The sequence below is a fragment of the Pelophylax lessonae genome, assembly GCF_965119305.1.
Source record: "Pelophylax lessonae genome assembly, chromosome: 2".
Classification (NCBI taxonomy): domain Eukaryota; kingdom Metazoa; phylum Chordata; class Amphibia; order Anura; family Ranidae; genus Pelophylax; species Pelophylax lessonae.
Genome location: NC_138769.1, coordinates 583,025,276 through 583,050,987, shown reverse-complemented (window position 1 = coordinate 583,050,987; position 25,712 = coordinate 583,025,276). Strand labels below are relative to the sequence as shown.

At 44.1% G+C, this 25,712-nt stretch overlaps 1 protein-coding gene across 1 annotated transcript in view; it reads left to right on the top strand.

The window, feature by feature from the left end:
- Positions 1–25,712, top strand: part of POU6F1 (POU class 6 homeobox 1) — a 220,988-nt gene that overhangs the window by 117,651 nt on the left and 77,625 nt on the right. Inside the window, exon 7 of the mRNA XM_082247200.1 lies at positions 22,924–23,142. Within this exon, the coding sequence (XP_082103326.1) occupies positions 22,924–23,142 (219 nt within the window). The remainder of the gene's footprint in view (positions 1–22,923; positions 23,143–25,712) is intronic.

The window sequence follows — 25,712 nt, the reverse complement described above, 5'->3', positions numbered from 1 at the left end:
GGCGCCCATGCAGACGAACCGTCCATTGGATCAGGCAAAGCCTGATTTCCCCAAAACAATAAGGTGATACCACCCTTCTCCTGCGCTTAGAATCCAAGCTTCCCGACCACACTCCCAGAGCTGAGGAAGAGGCTGAGCCTCGAAACGCGTCAGCCGTCATCTCATTGGATATGGACTAATTTATGGACTACTCCTGACATTGGAGCAACTGAGCTTGATATGATCTTTTTTCGCCTATGTTTGTGAGTAGCCATTTTATATGTTGCATGAATAAAGCCTATTAACCGGTTGCCGACCGCCGCACGACTATATACTGCGGCGGTCAGCCCCGGCATGGCAGAGTGACTTATCGATACGTCACTCGCCTGTCACTGACTTGCGAGCCTATTGCGGGCGGGTGCGCGCCCGCCGAGGCGCGCGCCCGCCGCGGCTCGTTCACAGACAAGTCAGTGTCCGCCAGTCACACTACGATCGCTCCTGTGAAGGGAGAAAGACAGAGCGGCTTGTGTAAACAAGCTGCCTGTCAGTTCTCCCTGTGTAAAAGTGAAGATCTGACCGTTCTACTATGTAGAACTGTTGATCTTTGCTTTTACACCAATAGCAATGTCCCTGCACAGTTAGAATCACGCCCCTAGGACACACTTAACCCCTCCCTGTCCAATAAAGTTAACCCCTTCCCTTCCAGTGTCATTTTTGCAGTAACAGTGCATATGTATAGCACTGATTACTGCAGTAATGTCACTGGTACCCCCAAAAGTGTCAAAAATGTCAGTCAAGGGTCTGATCTGTCCGCCGCAATGTCGCAGTACCGAAAAAAAAAAATCGCAGATCGCCGCCATTACGCGTTAAAAAAAAACACCAAAAATGACAAAAATCTTTCCCTTTGTTAGTAAACGCGATAACTTTTGCGCAAACCAATCAAAATACGCTTTTTGCGATTTTTTTTACCAAACATAGGTAGCATAAAACAAATTGGCTGAAAAATGTTAAAAAATTTTGATTTTTACATTTTTTTTTGGGGAATTTCATATAAAAAAATGTGAAAAATATTTATTTTTGCAAAATTTACGCTCTTTTTTTGTTTATAGCGCGTGATCAAAAAATCGCACAGGTGATCAAATACCACCAAAAGAAAGCTCTGTTTGTGGGAAAAAAAGGACGTCAAATTCGTTTAGGTACAGCGTCGCACGACCGCGCAATTGTCCGTTAAAGTCACGCAGTAAAAAATCGCAAAAAACCCCTGGTCCTTTAGCAGCCAAATCCTCCGGGGCTTAAGTGGTTAATGAGGATAATGCGCTAGGTCGGTGCGCCCTTTCTTTGTTTCTCTTTGCCTCTAAAGCCTGATTGCCCCAGTTTTCAGGATGTTGATTGGCAGGCTGGACTCCTTCAAAGTCCAAATCCCCTGAGCACAACCCGTGCCCAAGACACCTCCCTAACCGGACAGGCTGACATCCGTGGTGACCACCGTCCAGTACAGGGGGAGAAAGGATTTGCTCTGTCGAAGCGCCAGAGAGCAGAGCCACCAGATCAGGGATCCCCTCGTACCCTGGCTCAACAGAATCAGATTGTCTAGAGACTGTGGGTTCTTGTTCCCAAACAGAACCGCCCTGAAAGTGGAGACCATCAAGCCCTGTACTTGTATGCAAGTCATGAGAGATGACCACCGGCTGGACAACAGGAGCCGTATTGCATCCTACAACTTCTGGAGTTTCACCTCCGGAAGAAACACCCAGGCTGAGGGCATGTCCAGGGTCAGGCCCAGATAGTCCAGCTTGGTGGACGGGAGCAGAACAGATTTATGGAAATTCAGTTTCCATCCAAAATGTCCAGACTGTCTTTTAAGGCATTCGAAGACTCTGCTCACAGAAGGAGGTTGTTCAAGTTCCCCAGTACCGGAATCCCCTTCTGCCATTGCAATGCTAACACCGGGGCCAAAACGTTTGTGAACCCCCGAGGAGCTGAGGCGAGACCAAAGGGTAACGCCACAAATTGATAGTGCTCCTCGCCCTGAAGCTGCTGACTTCTAATAAACACACATTCAGCTGTCCCGCAGTCCAGCGATGCGGACGGTGGGAGCCTCGGTTCTCTCCCTCTTCTTCTGTGGGCACCCAGCTGTGAGAGTTTGCGTCTTCACAGTCGGGTGCGCACTGCGTATGCGCGAATGGCGACCAGCAATCTTGTGGGACCTGTTACATGTCTCAGAAGATTGCAGGGAGGGAGAGGAATGTATTTAGCTACATGTCTGTGATAGAAAAAAATCCCAGTAAGCGTATATTTATTGGTTTGCGCAAAAGTTATAGCATCTCCAAACTATGATGTATATACTGGAATTTACGCAGCTTTTACTTTCTGACTGCCTATCTCAATTCTTGAAGTGCTAAAATGGCAGGGCAGTACAACCCCCCCCCCCCCCCCCGCACACAAACACACACACACAAATACCCCTTTTTGGAAAGTAGACTCCCCAAGGAATGTCCTGAGAGGTATGATGAGCCCATTGAATATTTAATTTCTCTTTCGTTCATTGACAGACACTGCTCCAGAATTTTCTTGATCATTAGTTATGCTGCCCCCTACAGGAGTAGGACACTAGGCAGGAAAAAGCTGTACCATGCCTATGGGGCAGTCCCAGAGAATATACACCCACTTCCTGCTATAGGCACTTTTTTTTCTGCCTAGTCAGGAGTAAGGATCTGGTTCCTTGCTGGGATCTGTGGTCCTAACATTTTTTTCCTTTTTAAACAAATTTTTTTCTTCTTTTATAGTTTTCTGTTCCTGTGGGAACTACAATCAATTTGGTTCCTGTGAGAACTACAACCAACTGCAGGACTGGGCGATGGACTGGATATCCTATATCCTTACGTTCTTCCCAGTCTGGCCAGCGAGCGCGACCCGGCCTTAGCTCCGCAGTAGGTTGACCGTGACATAGCCCCACTGGATGGAGGCTGGCAGGCGAGTTAAACACCTAGCGAGGATGCATAGACCTGTGTCGCAGCGTGCCTCTGGCCCACAGCACCCCCATTAAGTAGAAGTGTCCACCCTCTCCCTTGGTGGTCTTTCCCCTCCATCCTCCCAGCCCCTCTAAACGGTCACCGTGGGTCTTTTGGCCCCCAAAAGGTGAGGTAGGAGCTGGCTTTGCCACATGCTCCAGAAAGGGGGGGTTGGATTTGGTTGTTTGCTGACCCGGTCGCACAACGGGGGGTTTTTGAGCGGGTTCCCTGCTTTCTGGGGGTTAGCAACTGGGGTATGGATGTCCTTTGGGATCCCTGCGGTGGTTGTTGGAATGGGGGAGCGGATGTTTTATCATTTGCGGGTACGCACCTCACGCGGCCGGATTGGGTCAAAAATTTAGGCCACGGCTTTGCGGCCTACTTGCGGTTGATGGACCAAGCTGTCCGAGCGACTGACCAAGCTGTCCAAGCTTTCCGAGCTGCTGGCCAAGCTGTCCGAGTTGCTGACCAAGCAGTCCAAACTGCTGATCAAGCTGTCTGAGTTGCCGACGGGCACGTGCCTCACGCGGCCAGATAAGGCCAAAAATTTAGGCCACGGCTTTGCGGCCTACTTGCGGTTGATGGATCAAGCTGTCCGAGCGATTGACCAAGTTGTCTGAGCTGCTGGCCAAGCTGTCCGAGCTGCTAACCAAGCTGTCTGAGCTGCCGACGGGCACGCGCCTGATCTGGCCAAACACGCGCCTGATCTGGCAAAAGCGGATGTTTTATCATTTGCGGGTACGCACCTCACGCGGCCGGATTGGGTCAAAAATTTAGGCCATGGCTCTACAGCCTACTTGCGGCTGACTGACCAAGCTGTCTGAGCTGCTGTCCGAGCTGCTGACCAAGAGAATAGAGTTGCTGACCAAGAGGATAGAGCTACTGACGGGCATCCACCTTCCATACCTGCTGCCCTGGGGTTTCTTAAGAATTGGCTCTGGTGTTGGCATTTTTGTGCCATCGGGGGATTGCGGTACTGGAGTACCTGGATGATCTTTTTCTGCAAGCACAGTCTCTGATTGCTCTGAAGGATAACCGGGAGATTATTGTGAGGATTTTGGTTGGAGATTAAATTTCCAGGTATTGGCTCTGGTTTCGTCCACCTAGTTGGACTATCTGGATCTGTTCTGGCCTCAGCCAGGGTGTTCCTCTCATGGGACGAATTCCACAATCTGTTCACACAAGACTTCTGCAAGGGAGATTCTTGCCATGTGGGGCAAGAATCCACAGTCTCTAAATAATCTGATCCTGTTGAGCCGGGGTACAAGAGGGTCCCTGATTCGGTGGTTTTGCTCTCCGGCGCTTCGACAGGGTAAATCTTCCTTCCCCTGTACTGGACGGTGGTCACCAAGGATGCCAGCCTGTCCGAGTGGGGCGGCGTTTTTTGGCACGGATTGTGCTCAGAGGGTCTGAACTCTGGAAGAATCCAGACTACCGAACAATATTTTTTTTTGAATATACTTAATTACACTTAAATAAATAAGATTGCATAAATTAATAAATATGTTGATAAATATATAAATATAAAAAAACACGTTAATATAAAGTGCAAAAAAAAAATGGTGTTCTTATAAAATTTCCTTAAAGTTCATGTGCAAAATAAACTCATATGCAAAAAAGTTTACAGTGATGTGACTTCTTGGTGATAAAAGTTCAAAGTAAAGTGCACAGTGAATAGTGCTTAGTGCTTCCTAATAGGTGATTCCACTCTCTCCCTGGTGTCCTTCCTTGTGTTCCACCGTGACAAAATTAAATGAATTTCACACTCACCAGATAGCGTGGTTCCTATGTGCCTAAACATTGCAAATATTTTTTAAAGCGCTATAGGTAATCTTATATATATATATATATATATATAGATTACTTCACATTTGAGCACTCGCACTTTACTATAGCAGTGTAAGATTCTGGTACCTTCGGTACCCTTCCAGCCCATTTCTTCCGCATATAGCTACCTGTCCCTTTAACTCTCATGACGTCATCACTAGGCGCCGCTCTGAGCGGCTATTTCAATCGCCGGCTTTCACTCACAAGGTGTTCGTGCAAACCGCTTGTTATACAGCCTTGTCTGACGCTGCCGAAGCCTCCAGCTATTTCCCCAGTATCTGGATAGACCGGAGTCTCGCTACTTGATCCTGTATCTCGCTACTGATCCTGTATCTCGCTACCTGATCCTTATCTCATTACCGGACCCCTCATCTCTCTAAACCAACTAGTGATAAGTACCCCACAGGGGATTCCTTCCTATCAACTTACACTATCTACTCTTGCATACTAAAGACTGTTGCTATCTATGCATTACTAATTCTATCATCTGCACTGTTACATAGATTGCTAGCTCTTGAGTCTACTAACATCTATATCCTTGCACTAAGTTAGCAATTCCTGTACACTTCATCTGCTGTCCCCTACCACCTGTTACTTGTACATGATTGCTAACCTATCTGCATACTATCTATCACCATCTGCTAACACTCCTGAACATTACTATTGAGTGCCAATCATTGCTATCACTACTCACGCCTGTCCTTTCAGCACATCACCTCTATACTATCGTATACAACCTATCACTCCAGGAACATCTTATCTGAGTGTCTGTATATTTGCATGGTGAGGCAGGCTGGGCCACAATGATGAGTCTGGAGAGTTGGATATGGTAATTCAACACATCTCTACACGACTACTGAGTGGAAATTCTGCAGCTGCAAATCCAGTTCACTAAACAAATGCCGGAGCGTTACAAGCAGCTGCTAATCACATTTATTTATTTGAGTAATTATTCCTAAGTTTTAGGTTTCTCCACTTGGCGCGGGAAATATACTTTTGAAAATTTTTACCCTTCATTACCGAACAATATACTGGACATTTACTCCGGAGGTGTTTCATCTGTTGTGTCTTAAGTGGGGAACTCCTGAGGTGGTCCTGTTGGCTTCTCGTCTCACTAGGAAAGTACTTGGGTATGTGGCACAGTCTCGGGATCCTCTGGTCGGCACCACAGACATACTGGTAGCTCCTTTTGGGACCGGTAACGTCTGATATATGTCATTAGTCTTCTAGAAGTTCTGCCAAGACGCCTGCGTAGGCTCAAGGCAGAAGCGATTACGGCCATCCTGGTGGCTCCAGACTGGCCTGGTCGGTCTTGGTATGCAGATCTGGTACGATTGGTCGTCGATGCTCCTTGGAGGCTTTCTCTTAGAGGAGATCTGTTGGCTCCAGGGCCAATCTTCCATCTTGCCTTACAGTTGCTGGCTTTAACAGCTTGGCTGAGGGAAGCCAGGTGCTGAAGAATAGAGGGTTGTCTGAATTAGTGCATCCCACGCCGCTGCAAGCCAGTAAATCCACTTCTAGGAAGATTTACCAGCGTGTTTGAAGAGCGTATTTTGCAGATGTGAATCTCTTGGGGTTAACCTCTGCTCTTTTTCGGTGGCTTGGAGTTTGGTTTTCCTCCAATGAGGTGTTGAGCAGCGTCTGGCCTTGGGTACCATCAAGGGCCAGGTTCGGCCTTGGCGTTTTTCTTTCAGCGTCCTTTGGCTATGCATTTTTTGGTTCACACTTTTGTTCAGGGGGTTCGCCACTTGGCTCCCCCAGTGCGGTCTCTGTTGCCTTTGTGGGATCTTAACTTGGTGCTGTAGGTTCTTCAGTAACCGCTGTTCAAAAATATGCACGAGATTCCTCTGCTTGCACCGTCCCAGAATGCAGGGCTGCTGATAGAAATTGCGGGGCCCCTTACAGACTACCTGACAGGGCCCCCAAGAAAATATTAAAGCTATATTTAGCTAAAAATACAATAAAATCATTATTAGCAGAAACAAATACAACATAACTCACAGAATTCCTGCTAAATCTAAAAGAAAAAACTGAGTTAATAAAAAAAAAATGAAGATGAGATGAAAAAATATACAGGCTGGGCAGTTAGAGCTCTGGATCAGAGAGACAGAGTGAGAGAAACAAAGATACAGAGATAAAAATCTCAGGAGCAGAGCTAACATTAGAGCCAGGGATGGGAGGGGGGCCCACACAGGGAGGGGGATTAGTGAAGGATAACTGTCTCTTTCTCAGCAGATAAAAGCTGGCAGCAGGGAGAGGGGGAGAGACCAGCTTTCAGCTGCTGGAGGAAGAGTTCATCACTAAGCCCCCCTCCCTGTGTGGGCCCCCTGTGTGTTCGGGCCCCCTACTAAATCCAAAGGGCGCACACAGAAAATGCTGAGGTAAGCTATCTGTTTTGAAATGGCACTGGGGTGGCTCTGAAATAAATTTCCACCAGTGCTATCCCTACCCCATTTTAAAGCAGTGGTGATGGGAACTAAAACAAAAAAAACCTCAAAAATAAGCTGGGCATAAAATTTCTGCACCTGAGGAGCTGCAGGTGCCACCGTATACAGCCTTCTATACAAGTTCATGTTCTCTTGATAAAAGCTGATGCTTCAGATACTGTATATAGATCTTTCAGTTCATCTCATTGTTCCCCTACGCTCTCTTCTGTTCTCTGTCTCTTTCTTTCTCTCATTCGTTCACTCTGTTCCTCTTTCTCTCTTCCCCCCCTCATTCATTTCTCTCTTCCCTCCCTCATTTGTTCATTCTGTTCCTCTTTCTTTCCTCCCTCCCTCATTGGTTCACTCTGTTCCTCTTTCTTTCATTCATTATGTCATCCTTTCCTCTCTCTCCATTTATCTTTCTGCTCTCTCTTTTTCCCTCTGTCCATTTTGCTCTCTTTACCTACCTATGACATTATATATATATATATATATATATATATATATATATATATATATATATATATGTATATATTCTATCTCTCTCTGCTGTATCTCTATCTTTTCAGTCTCTCTCCCTCTCTCTATCCATCTATCTTTATTCTGTAATATATAATCTTTATCTCTCTGTCTTTCTCTCTATTTTTCTCTCTACTTCTCTTTCTCTCTCTCTCTCTTTATTTCTATTTCTCTCTGCCCCTCTCTCTTTCTGCCTACCTCTCTGCTTCTTTCTCCATTTTTCTTTCTCTCTTTCTCTCTCTCGCTCTCTCTTCATTTTTTTCTTATATAATATTTATCTATCTGTCTCTCTCTTTCTGTCTGCCCCTCCATCTGTAATTCTCTCTATGTCTTGTTTTCTCCATCTGTGGCTTTCAGTCTCTTTCCCCATCCATCCATCTCTCTCTCTCATCTGAGTTTTTATATAAAGTGAAATCAGTGAATTTTAGGGCAGTGTCATAATGCTTCCCACCTCTGGCAGGGAGGACCCTCTTTGTTAATTCATTACGTATTGAATTCCTGATACTTTCCCTTGTAACAGAAGTGACAGAATGCATTTAACGACACTGCTATATGGTTAGTTAGCATTTTATTTCCAACGTGAAAAAAAAAACTTTTCTGTTTTCAGAAAGCTTGATTTAAAAGCACACATGTCAAAGGATAACTTTTATTTCTATTTACTATAGAAGCCTTTAGGCTGACTTGGGAAATAATAACAGGCAAACACATATTTAGGTATAGCAATCCTGCAAACGTTCACAAAGTTAAATAAATAAAGAGACAATCTGGACTTTCCCTGAATTTATAGCCCTGCCTGACTTTATGTAAAATAAATGTGTCTTCAGACAGTCAGACACACCTGTTCTGCTATGTTAGGCACTGGCAGCATCACCAACCTCTTCTTCCCCTCAGTTCCTGCAGTGCTGCTTCCTGTGGAGAAATGTCGGCTGAGCTGTTTCCTCTGCCGCCTCACAGCATCCAGGCTGAGTGGAGAGCAGAGCTGAGCACTGTGAGTAGGAGAAGATAGATCACTCCGCCAGGGAAGGCAATATGCAGAGAATCCTATGCAGGGCGGGCACTGAATTGACATGCGCCCGAAATAGGAGAAGTAGTCCCTCCCACACACTCACCAGAACATCACTGCAGAGGGGCCCAGAAAAAGAAAAAAAACACACCCAGTGTGGCAGGCGCAGCACTACAAAGTGCGCTGTGGCATTAGAAGAATTGGATCTCTTTGACTTCAGTCTAACCAGACTGTCTGTTACTCTATAAATTCCTCTAATACCGTTCTATGGAAAGCAGTAGGTTTAAAGAGCACACCAAACGCTTAAGATATCTTCTTTACTAACTTCAACTTTTCTTCATAGATAACAGTGACACTTTTGCAGCAGACAGTCCATGTACAACATGTGCTGAATAAAGTATAACAAAATAGTGGATATATTTCTCTCTCTATTGCTGTTTGCTGTTTGAGTTTGTTTGCTTGGGTTTGGTTTTGAGTTGTTAGAGTTGTTTGGGTTTGTTTGATAGTTTGAATTCGATATAACCTTTGAAGTTTGATAGTTTGTTTGTTTGTTTGGTGGAACTACAAGTGAACACATAACTAGTTCAGTATACAGCTCTAATCACATTACTAACAATAGGAACATGTATAACTGTTAATTACCTATTTTTGGCCACTTGCTTCCATAAAACTGCTCTGTGGATCTGTGTGTCTATTCAGTTCTCTTCTGTAGTGGAAAATGAGAAGGCTGGCTGAAGCACGAGGCTTCAGAGAAATAATGGGTGTAAGGCTGTCTGTGATTGGCCAAGACTGTTGCTGAGTGTGAGATTGGCTGTGATTGGCCACAAACTCCTTATGGGTAATAAAGTTTAACTCTGTGCTTTCTGGTTTAAATTCTGCTGTGTCTGAGCTTACCTTACAGGCAAATTTCCTTTTGCTTCTGTGAACACAACATACAACTGTTATATGACATCCAAACATGAAATCACAGTAAATAACTCTGCTTTTGTCTCTCACATATAAACATATGCACTGTATTGAGGTTATTAACAGATCTAGCTGTATATGCATGTAGGTCATATTAGCAACCTAGGACAGGTTCTAGCTGGCCAGCTACACTCCCACCAAAATTACCTATAATTCTATGTTCTCTATAGTAGGATTTGAACATGAATTTGGGGAATTTTCTATCAGGTTCTCAACTTCCAAGTGTCTTTTATCACTTTCAAGTAGAACAACTAACTGCTGTATAGGACGTTCCAACTTGAGTGGAGTAGTGAGACGTTTTCCCTTTTGAACATCTGGCTAGTCTTTCAAGTATTTCATCTTGACACTTGGCAGCAGTGCTCAATGTTTGTACAACTTTTACTTCTGGATCACCCATGGACAATTCGGTGTAACCTTCACTGGGTATGATCTCCTTTTCCCAAAGGAACTCTGGACCGGTGAACCAATTTGAATTTCTCAATTTTGTTACATTCAGGCCTCTTGAAGCATGATCTGCTGGGTTATGCTTTGTATCAATGTGATGCCAATGTTCCGGATTTGTTATTTCCCGAATTTTCTGAACTCTGTTGGCGACAAAGACATGGAATCTTCGAGCTTCGTTATTTATGTATCCTAGGACAACTCGTGAGTCTGTCCAAAAGTATTCTTCATCTATTTTTAACTCTAATTCTTCTCTCAGAAACTTGCTTACTGATGCTGAAACAACAGCTGCTGTCAGTTCAAGTCTTGGTATTGTGTAGAAAATCCCAAACTAGATGAGATAATATAGCGCTTGCTGGTGTGTGCAGGGGACTAAAGGAGTGGGCATACAATATAATATTTACTACAAATCTCTAAAACTTTAAAATGGGCTGTGCCCCTAAAACATAGATATCATAAAGGATAATAAAATTCAAATATTTAATGTGCCAAGATCAAGTCCAACAATTCACAGTGATAATAAGGTGCTGAGTGACATTCAAAATAATTTATAGGTGACTCAGTGGTTGATATTCCAAAAAAGTGCAAAAAAAAAAAAAAAAAAGGGGGGAAAAGTGCTGGTGCTTGGTGCTGGATCCTCCAATGAGCCAGGATATCCAATCATGCAAACATTGGGGGTAAGATGTGAACTCACCAGATATGATGGGTCTCGACTACCTTACGGCAAAGAGACCAGTGACGCTTTGGTGACCCTCCAGGTCAGAATGATGGCAACTGCTGGGCTCCTATCCCTCTCGACCGAAATCCCCCAGGTGGGGTGAACGGGTTCCTCACGGTTTCTCCGGATGTAATTTCAGGGAACAAAAGAGGACAGGCTCCAAATGGTGCAGTACCATTAAATCAAGTTTATTAAATAAAAGTGCTGACAAAGCTGGTAAAAGATACAAAAACGCTGTGCAAAACCCTATATTGGATGTCTGTAGCGTGGAGAGCGGCTTGCGTTCCAGTGCTGACTTCCGGGTATGACGGCATGCGTTCAACCTGACGCGTGTTTCGTCAGAGCGTAGTGACGTCTTCAGAGCTCTACATCCAATATAGGGTTTTGCACAGCGTTTTTGTATCTTTTACCAGCTTTGTCAGCACTTTTATTTAATAAACTTGATTTAATGGTACTGCACCATTTGGAGCCTGTCCTCGTTTGTTCCCTGAAATTACATCCGGAGAAACCGTGAGGAACCCGTTCACCCCACCTGGGGGATTTCGGCCGAGAGGGATAGGAGCCCAGCAGTTGCCATCATTCTGACCTGGAGGGTCACCAAAGCGTCACTGGTCTCTTTGCCGTAAGGTAGTCGAGACCCATCATATCTGGTGAGTTCACATCTTACCCCCAATGTTTGCACGATTGGATATCCTGGCTCATTGGAGGATCCAGCACCAAGCAGCAGCACTTTTTCCCTTTTTTTTTTTTTTTTTTGCACTTTTTTGGAATATCAACCACTGAGTCACCTATGAACTATTTTGAATGTCACTCAGCACCTTATTATCACTGTGAATTGTTGGACTTGATCTTGGCACATTAATTATTTGAATTTTATTATCCTTTATGATATCTATGTTTTAGGGGCACAGCCCATTTTAAAGTTTTAGAGATTTTTAGTAAATATTATATTGTATGCCCTCTCCTTTAGTCCCCTGCACACACCAGCAAGCGCTATATTATCTCATCTAGTTTGGGATTTTCTACACATTCCCTTTGCACTTTATAGCAGCTGCTCATCCAATACATTTATTTATTATATTTAATAGCCTTATTACCCACTTGATTAGGCACTCCTAGGCGCGAGGAATATATTCAACTGAATATATACATTTGCATCAAGTCTTGGTATTGTCTGAATACTGGTAGGTGCGACTCTGGTCTTTCCCATAACCAGGTCACAGTGTATTTTTCCTTCTCCTATCACTCTGATGTAGGAGCACTGACCATAACCATAACTACTGGCGTCTGAAAAGTGATGAAGTTCTATTTTCTTGTACTCTCCGAAATCATGAGGTACAAAACATCTGGGTATCCGAACTTCTCTTAAATTCTGCAAGTCTCTTATCCAAGCCTCCCACCTTGGCCTCAAATCTTCAGGTATGGGTTCATCCCATCCCAACTTCCGTCTGGAAGAACAGGAACATGTATAACTGTTAATTACCTATTTTTGGCCACTTGCTTCCATAAAACTGCTCTGTGGATCTGTGTGTCTATTCAGTTCTCTTCTGTAGTGGAAAATGAGAAGGCTGGCTGAAGCACGAGGCTTCAGAGAAAAAATGGGTGTAAGGCTGGTTGTGATTGGCCAAGACTGTTGCTGAGTGTGAGATTGGCTGTGATTGGCCACAAACTCCTTATGGGTAATAAAGTTTAACTCTGTGCTTTCTGGTTTAAATTCTGCTGTGTCTGAGCTTACCTTACAGGCAAATTTCCTTTTGCTTCTGTGAACACAACATACAACTGTTATATGACATCCAAACATGAAATCACAGTAAATAACTCTGCTTTTGTCTCTCACATATAAACATATGCACTGTATTGAGGTTATTAACAGATCTAGCTGTATATGCATGTAGGTCATATTAGCAACCTAGGACAGGTTCTAGCTGGCCAGCTACACCCAGCTAAGTCATTAGGAGGGGGGTGCTGCCTGGTTTTAATTCAGAAAGGCTTTTTTTTCTATTCTGCACTGTGTGTTTGATTTTAGATTGCCTGGGCCCCCCTGCTGAGCTGAGCACTCCGGGCCCGGTACAACAGGGCCGGTTGTACTGGCTTATCAGCGGCCCTGCCAGAAGGTAACCCTGTTGGTGGCTATTACTTCTGCACTTAGGGTGTCGGAGCTGGCAGCTTTGTCTTGTCATTCACCCTACATGGTGGTTCACAGATATAAAGTATTGCGTCGTCCTTGTCAGTTGTTCCTTCCTAAGGTTGTTTCTGGTTTCCATCTGAATGAAGACATGGTGTTGCCTTTCCTGTGTCCTAAACCTAGGCATCCTAAGGAGATTTCCTTGCATTCCCTGTCTGTGGTTCGGGCATTCAGGGTGTATCTGGCGGCTACTAGGAAATTATTAGGATTAGGAAATCAGACTCGCTATTTGCCTTTATGGATGGACCTCGCAATTGTTTGGCCGTGTTTGCCGTGAGCATTTCCAGATGGATCAGACAGACGGTGGTGCAGGCCTATTCAGTCAAGGGTCAGGTTCTCCTTTCCCTGTTAACCACTTAAGCCCCGGAAGATTTTACCCCCTTCCTGACCAGGGGGTATTTTGCGATTCGGCACTGCGTGACTTTAACGGACAATTGCGTGGTCGTGCGACGCTGTATCTAAACAAATTTGGCTTCCTTTTTTTCCCACAAACAGAGCTTTCTTTTGGTGGTATTTGATCACCTGTGCGATTTTTTTGATCACGCGCTATAAACAAAAAAACAGCGTAAATTTTGCAAAAATAGCAATATTTTTCACATTTTTTTATATGAAATTCCCCCCAAAAAAAATGTAAAAATCAAAATTTTTTAACATTTTCGGCCAATTTGTTTTATGCTACCTATGTTTGGTAAAAAAAAATCGCAAAAAGCGTATTTTGATTGGTTTGCGCAAAAGTTATCGCGTTTACTAACAAAGGGAAAGATTTTTGTCATTTTTGTTTTTTTTTTTTAACGCGTAATGGCGGCGATCTGCGATTTTTTTTGCGGTACTGCGACATTGCGGCGGACAGATCGGACCCTTGACTGACATTTTTGCCACTTTTGGGGTTACCAGTGACATTTCTACAGTAATCAGTGCTATACATATGCACTGTTACTGTAAAAATACACTGGCAGTGAAGGGGTTAACTTTTTTTGAAAGGGAGGGGCTATGTGTGTCCCTAGGGGCGTGCTTTCTACTGTGATTGGCTGTGGCTTCAGATGTATGAAGAGTGATCAACGGTTCTACATAGTAGAACCGTATGATCATCCTTCATACACAGGGGAGAATGACAGGCAGCTTGTTTACACAAGCCGCCTGACTTTCTCCCTCTCCCCCGCCGATCGTAGAGTGACCGGCGGACATCGGGTCCACCGGTCACACGCGCGGGGGGGTCCGTGACCACGCGGGAGCGGGAGCGCGCCTCCGGCGGCGCGCGCTCGCTCCCTAGACCCTCACAAGCTAGTGACGTAGCCCTACATCACTTTGCCTGTGAGGGGCTGACCGCCGACGTAGATATAGTCGTGCGACGGTCGGCAAGTGGTTAAGGTGCATTCTACGCATGCGATTAGTGCCTCCTGAGCCTTCCACCATCAGGTGTCAGTGATGCAAATTTGCAAGGTGGCCACTGGTTGTCTGTGCAAACTTTCACAAAACTTCTACAAAGTGGATTTGCTGGCATCTGCGGATGCTGATTTGGTCGCAAAATTTTGCAGGCTGCTGTTTTGAGATGACTAGCCCTCTTTGAGGGTGTATGTTTCAGGTGAGCTCCAGTTGTTACTGGTTGAGCACCGTGTTACCTGGTTTGCTAGGTTTAGCCTTTGGGAATTTATTTCTGCTGTATTTTTTCCCACCCCTCATGTTTTGACACTGCTTTGGGACGTCCCAATGGTCAAGAAGATTCTGGAGCTGTGTCCGTCAATGAACGAAAAAGAAAATTGGATTTTTGTCTTACCGTAAAAAAAAAATTTCTCTGATGTTTATTGACGGACACAGAACCCACCCCTCTATTGAGTTGGGTTATATTTCTTCTGACACTGCTTGCAACAAAACTGAGTGCCTATAGCAGGAAGTGGGAGTATATCCCCTGGGACTGCTCCATAGGCGTGGTAAAGCTTTTTCCTGCTTGGTGTCCTACTCCTACAGGGGGCAGCATATCCAATGGTCAAGAAGATTCTGGAGCTGTGTCCATCAATGAACACCAGAGAAAAGAATTTTACGGTAGACAAAAATCCAGATTTTTTGTTACAGGTGTTTGAAAAATGACAAAAAATATATATATATTTTTTACTCAAAGTTGTCATTGCAATGATTTATTGCTCACGCATGCCATGGGTATATGTGGAATTACACCCCAAAATACATTCTGCTGCTTCTCCTGAGTATGGAGATATAAGGAAATAGCTTAGAATGTCTACTTTCCAAAATGGGGTCATTTGGGGGGGGTGGGGGTGTTGTGATATCTTGACATTTCAGGGCCCCTGAAACTGTGATAGGTAGTAAGGAAGTAAAGTGAGCAATTTATGCCCTTAGAAAACCTTAGAAAACCTGAAGTCAGTGATTGATTTTCAGGGTCCCGTACACAGCTAGGCTCCCAAAAAGTCTCACACGTGTGGTATCCCTGTGCTCAGGAGAAGCAACAGAATGTATTTTGGAGTGTAATTCCACATATACCTATGGCATTTGTGAGCAGTATATCATTTAGTGACAACTTTGTGTAAAAAAAAAAATAATAATTGTAATTTTCCCAATTTTCCATAGACTCAACATGCCTTTCAGCAAATATCTTAGGGTGTCTACTTTCCAAAAAGGGGACAGGTACTCTTTTTTTGAAAAAATTGGTGTCTTCTAGACTCTAGAACTCTCCTCTGCGCTTAAAGCATCTGACCAAATCAAGATTGGTGTTATAAGATGCTTTCCCAATTTCCCAATTGCGCTGTTTATATCTGGCGAGAGTTGAAGTCATGAAATGATCATAATATTATACAGTGCAGTAAAACAGCAGAATGGTGGTATCTGCAAAGCAAACTATGGTTAACATTAAAAAACAGTAACAATAAAACATTACAGTATAGCAGTATATTATAAAGTACAGTAAAACAGTAAGAACAGAAAAGTAACTCAATAAAACGACAACTATTTTTGGCTTTTAAATGTTTTTTATTTTTTTGTAACTTTTTTTACACTTTTTTTGTAACTGTAAAAAAAAAAAAAAAAAACATTGAATGTTCCAGGCTAGGTTCTCTCAAAATGCGATAGCCATCTAACATCTTTTGAGACCCTGTGTGAAAGTGTGCCCTAGACTGTGCCTTGCTGTACCCTATACAAATACGCTACTAGTGGGTGGTAGCGACGGAAACAGTCCCTGATGCAGAGACCAGATTGGCCAGGGACAAAAAAAGCGGGTGTCCTGCCTATATCCATGTTTTCTACAGACATTACATCTTCTTTGGGGTGCTCTTTGGGTAGGGGTACCAGGGAGGACATCTGAAAAATGCCTCTGTAATAATCTCTTCCTGGAATTTTCGGAAGGATCCACTTCTTCCTGATGCTTTGTATAGCACATAAGCGTTCAGCAGAGCCAATTGGAAAAAGTATACAGACACTTTCTTGTACCAGCGCCTGGCCTTACGGGCAATTAAGTACGGCGCCATTACCTGGTCATTGAAGTCCACCCCTCCCATGTTAAGGTTGTATTTGTGGACACAGAGGGGCTAATCAAAAACACCATTTGCCGTTGCAATTTGGACTGTCGTATCTGCGTGAATGGAGGACAGAATGAAAACATTCAGTGTGTCCATCCACTTCACTGAAAGCAATTTATTACACTTCAAGCAGACTCTCTCCCCCTGTCTAAGTCAGGAATCTACAAGCCATTGGAGTAAGCCCCGGTGATTAGGTTGCACGGTGCCAAATGCGCCAATTCCAGAATCAAAAAGGTGACTAAAAAGTGGCACGCTTGTGTAATAATTGTCCACGTATAAATCCCTTTACGAATAAGGGTGACACAAACAATCTTGCCACTGCTCCCTTTGTAGTCTGGGCAGTTGAGGGGGGCTCCACATTGCTATCTTTTCCCTCGTAAATCTGGAAACTACATGTAAAGCCTGTTGCCCTGTCATAGAGCTTATACATCTTGACTCCATATCTGGCACGCTTGCTGGGGAGAAACTGTTTGAAAAACAAGGCGGCCAAAAAATTTAACCAGGGACTCATCAACGCAGACAGCTTGTTGGGGCATAAACAAGGCTGCAAACTTTTGGTTGAAATGATTTACGAGGGGCCGAATTTTGTGGAGCCAGTCATATCCAGGGTCACCCCGAGGACGACATTGTCATTGAAATGCTTGAATGCATGAACCGCAAGATTTGCTAGTTTCTAGTCCTGGCCATGGCAGTAGAGAACACAGGCATATGATGAATTGGGTCAGTGGACCAATATGACTGCAACTCACTCCTTTTAGTAATGCCCATGTAGAGGGATAGGCCCAGAAAAGTTTTAAATTTGGGAACAGTGATACGTTTCCATGCAATTTCTCTAGCAAGGGTCAAATTTAGATTGGCGGCGATAAATTGATCGGCATATAAATTTCTTTGGTCCACAATAGATCTGTACAGATCTAATGTGAAAAACAGCTCATAAAAATTAAGGAGAGTAAAATGGGCTGTTTCCACCTGAATTCTGGGTTGGCCAGTGAATGGGGGAAGTACGGGCGCTGCAGAAGTGGTGGACTCCCAATCAGAATTTGCAAGCGCAACAGGAAGGACACAATGGGCTCTACAGGCCTGTCTTCAAATTCGAATTCTTGGTGGCTGCGGGACCCTAATTGTGCTAGCCACCGCACCAGCTTGAACTGCACTTATGGGACTCGCCACGTCACCAAGTGTTAATGAAATGCTGGTTTGACTACGACCAGGATGTACTAGGCCGCTGGTGCTTGCCAGTTCACCAGAAGGTTGAGCAGCACTAGTTCTCACACTCTGCTGCATACGAGAACCCTGCAATTGTTGCACCTCAGCAAAAGAAGAATGGGGTCCGGTACGCCTGCCCTTAGCAGGGACCACTACTATCTGTCTATCTACTATCTGAGCTATCTGTCAGGGTGCCGCTGCTCTCTACAGGTTTGAATACTGAATCTGATTTTGATAGTGAGACTTCCCTATCGCTCTCATCTATCTTGCTCAGCATCTTGTAGGCCTATTCACTAGTGTATCTCTCTTTGGACATTTTGCCCAATAAATTTATAGGGTACCTAGTTTGACTCACAGGTTAAAAAAGCACCTGATTGTCAATGACTGTTTGAACCGCTACCAAAAAATTTAACTGCTAGTGCTAGCAGAGATCAGGCCTGACTCTGGGAATGCTGCGGTTTAGTGTGCTGTGTATCAGATGTGACAGTAGTCTGCTGATACTGCACTTCTTGGGGGTAGGGCAGAGGAGCTAAATGCAGGTGCTGGCAGGTGTCGGGCTGATCCTGTAAATGCTGCGTTTTGGGAACACTATACTAAACTATTTGGGACGCTAGTATAGTTCTGATCTGATCAAAGATATTGATGCATTCAGACACTATACTAGTAATAGAGGTGTTTAGTGTGTGTGTGTGTCACTGGCAATCAAAGGGTTAAAATGTATCACTAAATATGCGGTGGGCAATGTGATGCTGTCCTGGATTGACGCTAACTAACGTTAACGCTAACTGATGTCACCTGTGACACTAATACAGTGATCAGAAAAAAGATCTGTACACTATAATAGTGACACTGTGACAGGGCAAGTCGCCTGACAAGTTGGAGTAGTGTGAACTGGCTCTAAGGCCCCCTTTCACACATACTGTCAGTTTGTCTGTTTTTCATCCATCCGTTGATGGATGAAAAACGGACATCAGTGCATCGCTAGATGCTAGATGATCATCCATTTACATCAGTTTACATCTGCATGCGTCATCCTCAGTTTTTTTAAACTGGTCAAAGCTCTACAAAAAAAAAAAACAGATCGGACGAAAAACGGATGTAAACTGACATTGGTAGTGGATGTAAAAAAAACTGATGAAAAATGGATGAATACTCCACATCCATTTTGATGTGACTGAACTGATGAAATCAACGGAAGTATGTGTTAAAGGGGCGCCTAACAAGCCAGGAAAGTACAAATATCCCCCAAATGACCCCCTTTTGGAAAGTAAACATTCCAAGGTATTTAGTAGGAGGCATGGTGAGTTTTTTAAGTTGTAATTTTTTCCCACAATTCTTTGAAAAATGAATATTTTTTAATTTTTCACAAAATTGTCATATTACCAAGTTATTTCTCACACACAGTATAGGCATACTTACAACTACACCCCAAAATACATTCTGCTACTCTTTCTGATTATGGTAAAACCACATGTGTGAGACGTTTTCACAGCCTGGCCACATACAGAGACCCAACATCTAAGTAGCATCTCCAGACGTACTAGGAGCATAAATTACACATATAATTTCCTGACAACCTATCACACTTTTGAAGTTCCCTGGAGCACCAGGAGAATGGAAACGCCCACAAAATGACCCCAGTGGTCATGGATGAGCACTGATGTGGCACGGATGAACACTCATGTTGCATGGATGTGGCACTTATGTTGCATGGATGAGCACTGATGTGACATGGATGAGGCATGGACGAGCCCTGATGTGGCACAGATGAGCCCTGATGTGGCACAGATGAGCCCTGATGTGGCACGGATGAGCACTGATATGGTACGGGTGAGCACTGATGTGGCACAGATGAGCATTAGTGTGGCACGGATGAGCACTGGTATGGCATGGATGAGCACTGGTGTGGCATTACTGTGGCACAGATGAGCACTGATGTGGGATGGAGGTGGCACAGATGAGCACTGATGAGGCATGAGCGAGGCACAGATGGGCATGAGCGAGGCACAGATTGACATGAATGAGACACGGATGAGGCACAGATGAGCATGATTGAGGCACAGGTTGGCATGAATGAGGCATTATTAAGGCACAGATTGGCATGAATGAGGCACAGATGGGCATGATTGAGGCACAGATTGGCATGAATGAGGCATGATTGAGGCACAGATGGGCATGATTAAGGCACAGATGGGGCGCGGGTGAGCGGTGCTGCAGTCTCACTCCTCTCCTCGCATACTGTACCGATCGGTGTGTACTCGGGCTGCAACTAACAATTATTTTGTCTGACGACTAATCTAGCGATTATTTTTCAGATTAGTCGACTACTCTAACGATTATTTTTATTTTATTTTTTTTGCTTAATGGAGTGTTCTTTTTTTAATTAGCTAATTAATCCTTTGAAAAACTTTACAAAAAATGATACGTACAACTTCTAATATAATATTTCAACTTTTATTAAATTTTTTCCAAAAAATACTTCAATGTGGTTGAAGTTTTTACAGTATACAAAAATGAAGTGGCAAAAATAAAATGTAAAAAGGGAAAAATTTCTGCGCTAAAAATAAAATTATATGAGTGAAATAGCATACAAGCAAAGCTGCTGGCACTAATCTATAGAAAACTATCCAGTAAATATATGCAAAAATGTGCAGCGCTAAAGCAACAAGTGACATAAAATCAATAATATGACAAAAAAAATTGTGCACAATCAAACAGAAGGGACAAATAGTCCTCAAAAGTAAAAGTCCATGAAATAAAAAAAGGTGAAAAGAAAGGGGTTGACCCAAACGTGAATATAACCACAGTGCACCACAAGTCCCAGCAAGTATCAGATGTTCCAAGTGGTTCCTTCTCTTAAGAGACAGCAGGAAATGACACCCGTGTGTGAAGGGAATAAGAGGGCTGCTTACCAGAGGTCCATGGCCATTCAAACTAATGAATTGGCCCCAAAACAGCAATAGGCATTGGCACTGGTACAGGGTCCCGAGCAAGCACTGTTCACATCCCAGATAAATATTCCTCAAATCCAGTAAGGCACCAAACAGGATCAATTGTGAATGGCACTTAAATGAAAAATAGAAGGGGGGAGACACATAGCGTAATCCAGTAAAAACAATAGGAAGGCTTTATTAAAATAACACTTACAAAAGGAAGCAGAAACAATCGCGTAAAACCAGATTCCAAAGGTTAGTAGGAGGATCTCGGCGTCCCGCGTCCTCACTGGTACAAATGAAGCCGGCACGAGCAGGGGGCGTGTTGATGTCACGTGAGACGCGTCGACGCCTTTCACGCATACCGACATATTTCCATAGTCGACGTAATCGATTACGTCGACGCGTCGTTGCAGCACTAGTGTGTACAGCGTGCGAGGAGAGGAGAGAACCGAGCCGGACATGCGCCGGTTTGTTGACAACTGATCACTGCATCATTAGACGGAGCGATCACGCGGTAAAAGGCCGCTGTCATTGGCCCTTTACCACGATCCGTGATGCGCCGCGTCCAGTGAACCCGGCGAGCATGGACACTTCCATGTCCGCGCCCCAGGGGGCGCACGGGAAGCGTGATTCTGGGAGGACGTCATTGTATGCCCTCCCAGAATAAGCCGTCTGCGTTGTAACCATCATTCAGCTATAGCCCGGTCGGCAAGTGGGTAAAAACTTTGGGTCTGGTATGCATTTTAGGGGAAACCCAATGCCAAAAACAAAAAAAGACGTGAGGTCCCCCCAAAGACCCTTATACAAGCATTCAGCCTGGCAGGCCAGGAAAAGAGGGGGAAACAAGCGTCTGCTCCCCCCCTCCCCAAAACATACCAGGCCACATGGGGGGGGGTGGGTACACAAACCTCTTCCCTACAACCCTGCCCCGGTGGCTGTGGGGGTCTGCAGGCAAAGGAGCTTATTGGAATCTGGGAGTTACTAGATACCACCCCGCATGTGAATGAGTAAGGGGTTCATGCAGGTCCACATTAATCATGATAAATTATGCCCACTGACCTGCCAAAATAAAAAAACCGACGTCCATGGAGAAACATCCAATCCCATCATTGGACAATGTGATTGACGATGGATTTACATTGTGGGACTATTTTTTTGTTTTTAATAAAGGACTTGTCAAATATTTCTCATTCATGTAGGGAAGATTGGAATCTGGGGGCCTTATTGTTAAAGGGGGCTTCCATATTCCCTAGTCTGCAGACTCCACAACCACTGGGCCCACTTTAGTCCGTAGGGTTCAATATTGAGTTGGCCCACCCTTTACAGCTATAACAGCTTTAACTCTTCTGGAAAGGCTGTCTACAAGGTTTAGGAATGAGTCTATGGGAATGTTTTACCATTCTTCCACAAGCACATTTGTGAGGACAAGCACTGATGTGGACGAGGAGGCCTGGCTCGCAGTCTACGCTCTAATTCATCCCAAAGGTGTTCTATTACCAAGCCAAAAAGATAACATAGGGGAACAAGAAACACAAAAGGTCTAAGCTAAGACTGCACCAATACTGTTTTTTTACCGGTGAGTATGAGTACCGATACTTGAACACAAGCACTCGCAGATACCGAGTACCGATACCTTTGCGGTGCAGTTTGAGCCCATATAAAATGAATGGGCTCAAATCGCATTGCAAAGAATCGCATGCGATGTGAACAGGAATGCGGAGCGATTCCTGTCTGAATCGCATGCGGTTTACCACACTGCTCCTGTGTGAACCCAGGCTGAAGTCACCATGACTCATTCCAGTGTTGCAGTGGTTATCTTTTCCCTGGCTATTTCCAGGTGCTGGATTGTTGGCCTCTTGATTGGCCAGTGGTGGAATGAAATCATCCTGAGCACAGGAGTTGGTCATACTGGCACAGCCAGAATGTGCTAAGAATGCACACGGAACTGTGCATGCACAGCTTAGTGTGCATTCAGTAGAAGACTGCGAGCAGGCAGGTTAGTACTTGGTATTGAAGGAGAGACATGTAATTTAAGAGCTGCCTGCTCATTGATTTTTATTATTTACTTTTAGTTCCACTTCAAGCTTTTGTAAAAACATTCTGTATTGCTGTAAATAGAAGCAATATTATATTCAAAGCTTACCAATAAGAGAATGAACTGAAATCTGTTTCTTCTGTACAGGTGATTGGCACTCTACCATGGTTGCTGAACACTCCCGGGATCACAGCAGGGGCTGCTGCAGTTCCTGTCACGGCTCCAAGTGTGGTCCAGGCAGTAACACCACAGCTTCTGCTGAATGCCCAAGGACAAATTATTGCCACTCTTGCTAGCAGTACCATCCAGCCAGCAGCTATAAGAAAGCAAGCTTCACAGGAAAATCCAGCTAAGACAGATCAGCAGGTAATGTTGTATACATACTGTAAATTGTAATATCGAGGAGCTCAACTGGTATTGGCAGTGGGAATCCATGCATGAGACAGTAGCACCCAGGATCAGTCCAAGCAGGTTTGTCCTGCACTTTTACTCAACAAGGCAGCAAACAAACACAATTTCAGTGCAGGAGAGCTTTGTACAACAAGCTCAAAGCATAAAACTAACCAAACATCTACTCGACCGAGCTACAAACTAAACTATATCAATCCCTATATCAATTCCTCACTAACAGGATGGGCTCCACAAAGCAAACAAGGCAGCACTTGTACCCTTGAAAGCATTGTACACACAATAGGAATACCGGACAAATTTTTTTTAACCACTTTAAGACTGGAAGATTTTCCCCCTTAATGACCAGGCCCTATTTTTCGATTCGGCACTGCATTATTTCCCCACAAATAGAGCATTCTTTTGGGGGTATTTGATCACCTGTGCGATTTTTATTTTTCCACTATTAACAAAAAAAGAGCGACAATTTTGAAAAAAAAACAATATTTTCACATTCTGCTATATGACATTCTCAAAAAAAAATTTTAAATCAAATTTTTTAACATTTTAGGCCAATTTGTTTTCTGCTACATATTTTTGGTAAAAAAAAAAATCACAATAAGCGTATTTTGATTGGTTTGCGCAAAAGTTATTGCGTCTACTAACTACGGGAAAGATTTATGTTATTTTTATTGTTTTGGTTTTTTTACTAGTAATGGCGGCGATCTGCGATTTTTTGCGGGACTGCGATATTGCGGCGGACAGATCGGACCCCTAACTGACATTTTTGACACTTTTGGGGGTACCAGTAACATTACTACAGTAATCAGTGCTAAAAATATGCACTTTTACTGTAATAATGTCGTTGGCAGGGAAGAGGTTAACCCTGTTGGTGATCAAGGGGTAAATATAAGCCTTGGGGAGTGATTCTAACTGTGGGGGGGTTGGGCTTGTGAAATTATCACAGAGACATGCGATCCTATATAGCAGGATCACATAGTCTATGTGATCATTGCAGGGAGAAGGACGGACGACTGTGTTTACATCAGCTGAACGTCCTTCTCTGTCAACGGGGAGAGATCGCCAGACACACGGGCCAGCTTCCCCACTGACGAGCGGGGGCGGGAGCGCGCAGCCGGCGGCGCGATCGCCTCCTAGCTACCTGCGCGCGACCAACATAGAGCTACGTCGGTTTGCCCAGGAGCAGCTGCCTGCCACAGTAAATCTGTGGTGGACAGTCGTAAGGTGGTTAATGAAAACAAAGTATACAGCGCTTAATACTATCAATCTCAGCCAAAGCTTTAAGATAAATGTAACTCCATATGGACAATATTAACATAGAAAAAAGTCCATAAAGAGAGGAGTCCTCTAAAAAGTCCCGTAGACCAGGTGATGAAATGAAGAGACAGCCTCCACCAAACACCAATGAGTGTGGCCTCTTACCAAGAGCATATGATCCCCATTACAGGGATCTAAATTTGCCTCAAAGGAAATCCTCACAACCCCCGATGGATGGATGGTCTTCTCCTACAGGTAAAGCCTCAGCATGCTCAAGAGCACTCCACCCTCACAGGTAATAGTACTAGCCCAGATGTCACATAAATAGAATAGAAAAACTCCTCATGGTGCAGTAAGTTTAAACACAAAGTCTTTAATGTGTAAAAAGCGAATGTAACACTCACATTTAGCATGGGTAAAACGAGCATCAAAAGGTCAAAGTCCTGTGAAGATGTCATATGGCGGACGGTGTGGTAGCTGCAGCCATTAGCTTCTAACTTAAATCAGGTAGATGCTGGGGAGATGCATACAATGCGGACGTTGCCGGTCCCCTACCGGTTTCGTCAAATGCTGACGTCATCAGGGGGCGTGGCTAGTCGCCGCCGATCCCCCACATTAAATGGCCCAATACAGCGGAAGGGGAGGAGCGGCGTGCGTTCCAGCCGACTCCTCCTTACCCGGAAATGCTAACCACACGATACTTGTACTGAGAGGAAGTGCATTAACCTGCCAATCTAAAGCCACCTTCAGGAGCCAATCCAAAAGCACCGTCAGGAGCCAATCAGCTATAGACAATGCACTCTTTAGACAGCCCACAGCACTGCATACAAAAGTATCTCCCTCCAAGGTAAAAAAGAGAGAGAAAAAAACCAAGGATGGCTTCTAACAATATGCAGCGCTGTGAGTGAGACTACACAAAAAATAAGCAGGAGAATATTTAGACCTGAATAAAAGAGAGCCTCCAAGCCACAATAGTAGAAACAGGGGAAACCAATCCCTGCTCGAAATATACTTGTAAAACCCTGCTAGTGAAAAATCAAGGATGCAGGGATAAATAGACTAATAAAATTAAAAAATATAGGCTGAAAATGCTTCCACACTGCCCACCAGAGACGCCCACAGGAGTTTACACTTAAAAACACGCAAGTGGGATAACCCACTAAGGATTTAGATGCACTATTAAAACTAATATACAAAAAATAAAAAATGTATAAAAAAAAATGTAAAAAAGACTCAATGCACATATAAAAAGGAGCCCAGCAACCATAAGA